Here is a 6882-nt window from a genome sequence, read left to right as displayed (position 1 = left end):
TTGCGCTCACATCCGTGTCTCATACATTTCTACAAGTCGGACCAGATCGGTGTCTTGCAGCCATCTTGAACACTTGAATTTGCAGCGATAGACGGTAGCATGATAAATGAGGGCCATTTTTTCTTGTTCAGTTTTTTTTCCAGCTATTGAAAAAAACGCAAAAAAAAAAAAACGCAACAGTGTTTTGAGAACCAGTCAATTGTTGTTGTTGTTGTTGTTGTTGTTGGTGTCCTATTTTCAATACAAAAACACTGCCAGCCATTGTGCTTTTGGTTGCCGGTCAGTCGATCCAAAATAAGTTCCACCTCCAAACCATTTCCATGTGAAATGCTGCACACCAGCAGTCACCGGGATCTGCCGCATCCTCAGGCTGCACGATGCAGTCCTGAAGAGCTCGTCACCTTCACCTCCCAGGTGACGCAAACATCCACGCCAGCTCGCCACCTCACAGGTGACACAAACATCCAAGCCAGCGGCGGCCTCTCCCAGTCAGCCCGGCAAAGCCTTGGCACAGGCTGTGCCACGCCAGGCCCGCACCTGCCTCACGGAGCAGGTGAGAACGAGAACAGAGGAGGAGAGGAACACAGGGAGCTAGGCTAAGGGAGGATTTTGGTAGAGAGGTTTTCTGAGGTTCGTCACAACTAAGGAGTAGAGTTCGTATTAGTCGTACAAAAATTAAACACTTTTCCTTCCCTGTTGCTACCCTTTGAGGCCTCCGCTTCTCCCCATTCGCTCTGCTCTTAATGCTGCGTAGGTTCTCATTGCTTAATACTGCCTGCTATTAACCCCTGCGTCTGGCTTCAGTTGACCAGGACGAAGCCGTGCTGGGGGTCCACTGTCTCCATCATCTCACTGTCCAGGAGCGAGCTCTGTAGCTCAGGCAGGGCCAGTCCCTCGTACTGCCCGGGCCCGGCCAAAGCCCCGGCCTCTGCCCGGGAAAGGTCTCCCGGGCCGGGCAGGGGCAGTGGCCCGGGGTCCAGGGGGAAGTCATACTGCTCTGGGTAAAGTGCCTCAGTGGAAGGTCCCAGGGCCGGCTGCTCACAGCTGTAGCTGTAGCCCAGGCCCCCGGCGGAGGTGTCGTGAGACTGGGGGTGGTGGAGCGGGTGGTGCAGGTGGGGGCCGGGGGACAGGTGTTGGGGGTAGTGGTGGTGGCTCATGTAGGGATCGTACAGCAGGGCCTCGCCCGGCTCCATCAGGGGGACCAGGCCCTGGGGGTGGCTGAAGGGGGGGGAGGGCTGAGGGCTGCCCTGGTGCTGGGTCTGCGGGTGGTGGGCTGCCGACATGAGGGGGCCCTGAGGGGACCCGGGCAGAGCAGTGGGGTCCAGGACAGCACCCCCCGGGGGATAGGAGCCCTCCGCTATCTGCATCTGGTTGAAGTAGGTCTGCAGTCCCATGCCCTGTGGCTGCTGCTGGATGTACATCCTCTTCTGGTTCAGTCTGTGGAGAGAGAGAGGCAGATCCCAGTTAGATCAACACAAGAGACACGCCCACACACAGAGCACTATATAAGCCAAATTAATGGATAGGCATTTTGCAGTGTGGGCAGAATCAGAATGATGAACAGGAAAAAAACAACATTATCACTTCTTCTTCTGTCGTATGTCCTTAGACCTTCATCAACATTATCACTATAAAATGTGAAACAAGAAGAGATACTTTATTCATACACAATGTATTTTAGATGTGGGGGGTGGGGTCCAGTAGGTGGTGTGCAATTTAATACTAGCTCTTATTTAGATATGTATATAATGAATGATACATGGACAATTTGACTGTTATTGCTTTTTTAGTGGGGATAATGCAAAGGTGATTTAATTTCTAGCTGTGGGGGCAATTTCCCAGGTGTAGACGGCCACCACAGCTAAATGAATGCAAACAAAATGTATTAAGTGTCAGAAATAATACAACAGTAAAGAGTCTAAATGAGCTGTGTGGCAGTGATAGTTGTGTTGAAGCTACAGCATGCTTTACCTGTGTTCCTGTAGCTGTTGCTCTAAGCTAAGCTACAGCATGGTTTACCTATGTTCCTGTAGCTGTTGCTCTAAGCCAGTGTTTCTCAAACTTTTTCAGACCAAGGACCACTTGACCAATAAAAAAAAACTCAGGGACCACCAAACTCCCAAAACATCCCCAAAAACAATAGGCCTACTACTTCAACTGTAAATGACAAATTACAGGCTAATTAAATGACAAATAGCAATAAGGCTGTACAATAAATCAAATTTCTGGCTTCCCACAATTATGAAAACAAGATAACCGATATAAAAAAATATATACAATTTATTTTAGTCCATTTACCTTTTTTTTCACATTTATTTCTCCTTTTCAGTTCAAATATATTCAAAGTTCAAAGAAAGTTTTTTCAAGTTCAATAAATGCACAATGTTGCCAAAGTCAAATAGGTTATCTGTTGCCATTTTAAAGTTGCATTCAGTGATGTTTTTGTGTTCAAATAAGTGTTAAATGGCTCTATATTCTGACAGCAATCACTGAAATAGAGTGTTTGGTCAGTAACTTGGAACTCCCAACCCCCCGCTGTAGCCTACTCTGTCTGTCTCCTGTAGCCCTGCATGCAGAGCGGACCTATCTCCGCAACCGTAACTCGTAGAGACTCGGGGATGGATTTGGGATGAAAAAATACATATAGTCCTTAATATGCATCACGATCTGACCTTCCGTTTCCCAGAAAACTTAACATTTCTCTGATTGGATAGTGGGAGGTAAAAAAAAAAGGAAAAAAGATCTATCTACCGTACTCACGGACCACTAGGGGGCGCACCACCAGTGGTCCGCGGACCACTGTTTGAGAAACACTGCTCTAAGCTAAGCTACAGCATGGCTTACCTGTGTTCCTGTAGCTGTTGCTCTAAGCTAAGCTACAGCATGGCTTACCTGTGTTCCTGTAGCTGTTGCTCTAAGCTTCGAGTCTCGTTACAGAAGAGCTGGCTAGCAGGGCTGTTAGCCAAGACGCCGGCCTGCTGGACACAAGAGAGACTGGTTACTCTAATCAGGCTAACTACCATGATGATAAAGTAGCTCAAATGTCTCAGCAAATTCAGCTGCTACTGCTTACATACTAACAGATCATTGAATGTTAAGCAAAAGGACACTTTGTTTTTTAAACTACAATAAGACAGGTCTGCAACGGCCTAAGCACACAAGCAACAGGCAATGATAGAGGTGGAATGTGGCAGGCTTTAACACACTTGGATGAACCTGCTCATCAGTGAACAAGCTAATGTGCGAGTGTAGCTGGTGTTCCACAGTACCTGTAGCCTGTGTGTGAGGTACACAGTACCTGTAGCCTGTGTGTGAGGTACACTGTACCTGTAGCCTGTGAGTGAGGTACTTTGTGTGAGGTACACAGTAGCTGTAGCCTCTGAGTGAGGTACTTTGTGTGAGGTACACTGTACCTGTAGCCTGTGAGTGAGGTACTTTGTGTGAGGTACACAGTACCTGTAGCCTGTGAGTGAGGTACTTTGTGTGAGGTACACAGTACCTGTAGCCTGTGAGTGAGGTACTTTGTGTGAGGTACACAGTACCTGTAGCCTGTGAGTGAGGTACTTTGTGTGAGGTACACAGTACCTGTAGCCTGTGAGTGAGGTACTGCGTCTCCAGACTCTGTCTGCGGGACAGGAGCGGTGGCTGGAGCCCACCCTGATATAAAGCTAGGTTCTCCTGCTGTTTGGTCGCCTCACCCTTCAGTCAAAGACACAAAGCAGGACATGTGTTAACTTACAACAAGCCGTGTTGGCGTCCATGTACACGCGTGTTGCCGTCCGTGTACACGCGTGTTGGCGTCCGTGTACACGCGTGTTGGCGTCCGTGTACACGCGTGTTGGCGTCCGTGTACACGCGTGTTGGCGTCCGTGTACACGCGTGTTGGCGTCCGTGTACACGCGTGCACAAACGCACGCAAATCCCCTCCACTGTAAGGTCATGAGGCTGTGTGTCGGGGGTCGGTGTGCTCCATCATGCGGTGTAACGGGATTATCCGTGCCGTCTCCTGTCTAAATGCCTTTGTGTTGACGGTTCAGCCAGATGCCCTACTCCAAATGGCATGTACCACAGGGATGTACCACAGGGGTTACACATCAGTTCAATGACATCAAAACTAATTAAAAGGATGATGGGCCCTAGCATCACATAACCCACAAAGAGCTGCATTATTACATTATTGGAGATCGGCAAACGGAAAACCTCCAGATCTTGTCTGTGTGCTGTTTACAGTAAAGAAAGGCCTGTATGTCTTTCCTCAAAATAGTGTTTCACTTGCATTCGGTTTGTCTATGAGAGAGTGTGCGTGTCGATGTGCGTACGTGCCTGTGTGTGTGTGTGTGTGTGTGTGTGTGCGTGTTCAGTTTAGGCCTATTGAGTACCAGTCACTACTATGGTGAGTGTGAGTGACTTCAACAATGGCTCCATTCACTTTGGCCCGGGCTCCAGGCTCCAGGCCCCCGGGGGACGAGGAGACAGTAAACAAGCCACAGTTGGCTGCCTCTCCTGGGGTTACACAACAGCCTGGGGGGTGGGGGGGGGGGGAGCACAAGGGGCGAGCCATCGAGGATAGCGAGGGACTGGGGCTGAGAAAGGCTTTGGGAAGAGAAAGATCTGGAACGGGATGGGGTGTAGGGTGTGTGTGTGTGTGTGATTATGCAGTACGGCTGACCTCCAGGAGGTTGTGCAAGTGGTGCTGTGCCCCCAGGGGGCCCATGGCTGCCCCTTCTCCAGAGCCCATCTGCTCCACCAGCATCTGGACCTTGTTCAGCTCCAGGATGCCTTTGGTCCGTGCCAGGTTCTGGAGGTGCTGCCGAAACGCAACCAGACCTGAGTGTGGATGATAGAGGAGGGACACACACAGATAATACCAATGATACAGTGTATGAGTCATTGCAGATGATTATATTACATTAATGTTATTATAATAGGATCACTTCTTCCTTTGTTTTATAACGAGATGGTTACGGCTCCATCTAGTCAGCAACAGAAAGTCTCAAGCCTCACTGACGTCAAACCTCTCGCACACTGCTTGACTGGTTAGCACTGACACTTCTTCACCCCTACAATGTGACAGGATGTACATCACAAGCTTTTGTGTGTGAGAGAGCGAGAGAGCGAGAGAAAGCTTGTGTGTGTGTGTGAGAGAGAGAGAGAGAGAGAGAGAGAGAGAGAGAGAGAGAGTAATTGTAATTGCTCTCTATTTGCACTATCACCATTTAACTGCCCATTTATTACAGTTCTGTTATTATTCTGAATAGATTCCGGACAACAATAGTCTTCTATTATATTCTATCTTATCACATTCCATTTAATTTTCTTTTCTCTTCCTCTTTGAATATCTTAAGGTTTTGTGATTTATGTTACTGAGTAACAAAATGCCTTGTTTTGTGTTTTTGATTCTTTGTAATTGCTAAGTGTTGCTAATGTATGCTTTGGCAATGTAAGATGCACCTTGTCATGCCAATAAAGCCCTTTTGAATTTGAATTTGAGAGTGTATGGTGCAGACGTAGTTGCTTTAATAAGAGCCATCCAGTGGTGGTGGCTGTGGGACAGTAGGATCTGACTCACCCTAATGGTGGGAGTTATTTCAAACAACAGTCAGCAGTCTGACGCAAAAGCATCCGCAGTTTGGACACGCACCAGAGGATCACACACAAAAACAACACAATACCAGGAATACCAACTGGGAGGGTTAGGGCTACCGAGTATCCATTTAGAGCTAGCACATTTTCCAAAAGTACGATAATAGCTTCTCTCCTGGGCTACAGTATACAGCCGCTTCAGTCCAACCACAAGGCACACACTCCTAAAGCTCTTAGTGGACAAAGGGATGGAGAGAGGTGGAGGGAGAGCACAGGTTGCTGAACATGCCCTCTTGGTAGAGGAGGGTGAGTGATAGTGAGGAAGACGGAAAGAGATGAGTGAGTGAGTGAGTGAGTGAGTGAGTGAGTGAACGAGATCATTTTGAAGAGACCTTCCAAGAGGAGGAGAGGAGAGGAGAGGAGAGAGAGAGACATGTGGGATGAAACCTTTGATGATCTGTCTGTGATTCACAACATGAATCATCGTCATCATCACCATCACCACTGTCGTCAGAGAGACGGGAGAGGATGAGGGAAACGAAGGGAGGGCAGGAGGGAGACAAAAGAACAGGAACGAAGTGTGTGAAAGAGGGGAGGGCAAATGAGAGGGTGGGAACGAGGCACTTTTATCCTGGAGGTCTGTGTGTGTGTGTGTGTGTGTGTGTGTGTGTGAGAGTGAGAGAGTGAGAGAGAGAGAGAGAGAGAGAGAGAGAGAGAGAGAGAGTGAGAAAGGTGTGAAGCAGCCTGGCAGCAAGTGTGTTGTGTGTGTAATGAGAAGCAGAGCATCCTGCTGCCTGGGCCCGTATGCAGCATCACACCTTATGGAAGCCACCTAAAGAAGACAGGTGTAGTCTAGTCTGGTGTTTAAAGAAGACAGGTGTAGTCTAGTCTGGTGTTTAAAGAAGACCGGTGTAGTCTAGTCTGGTGTTTAAAGAAATACTCGCTTATGGATCGTCGTCAACATGTGCATGGTGTTCAATGCGTTCAACCAGTCAGTCAATCAGTTCCGCATATTTCGCGATCGAGTGTTCATCACCATCGCTTTGGCTATTGGCTATTGTCAGTGGAGACATTGAGATACCTTCCCCTGGCATGAGCCAGTCAGCAATAAGTTATGGTTGTTTTTTGGTTGATTTTGAAAGATTTAATTTGATCTGATAATATGTATAGGCCTAAAGTTGTAGGCAATTCATTGTTGAGGTGTTGCCCCATGCTCTATGCACGTGCGTCTATAATTCATTATTTGGAGTTAATATAATGTAGGCTATAAAGTCGTCTACTTTACTTTTCAATTTAAAT

The 6882-nt window shown here is 47.9% G+C and overlaps 1 protein-coding gene across 1 annotated transcript in view; it reads right to left on the bottom strand.

The window, feature by feature from the left end:
- Positions 1–800: 800 nt before the first annotated feature.
- The window catches only part of sik2b (salt-inducible kinase 2b), a gene marked incomplete at both ends in the record, with an annotated part of 48868 nt that continues 42786 nt past the window's right edge, over positions 801–6882 (bottom strand). Inside the window, 4 exon segments of the mRNA XM_083637575.1 lie at positions 801–1437; positions 2893–2975; positions 3586–3699; positions 4670–4827. Of these exon segments, the coding sequence (XP_083493701.1) occupies positions 801–1437; positions 2893–2975; positions 3586–3699; positions 4670–4827 (992 nt within the window).

The sequence above is a fragment of the Poromitra crassiceps genome (assembly GCF_964638095.1).
Source record: "Poromitra crassiceps genome assembly, chromosome: 5".
Taxonomy (NCBI): Eukaryota; Metazoa; Chordata; class Actinopteri; order Beryciformes; family Melamphaidae; genus Poromitra; species Poromitra crassiceps.
Note: the sequence above shows the minus strand (reverse complement) of the source record. Positions and strands in the feature narration are given on the sequence as shown.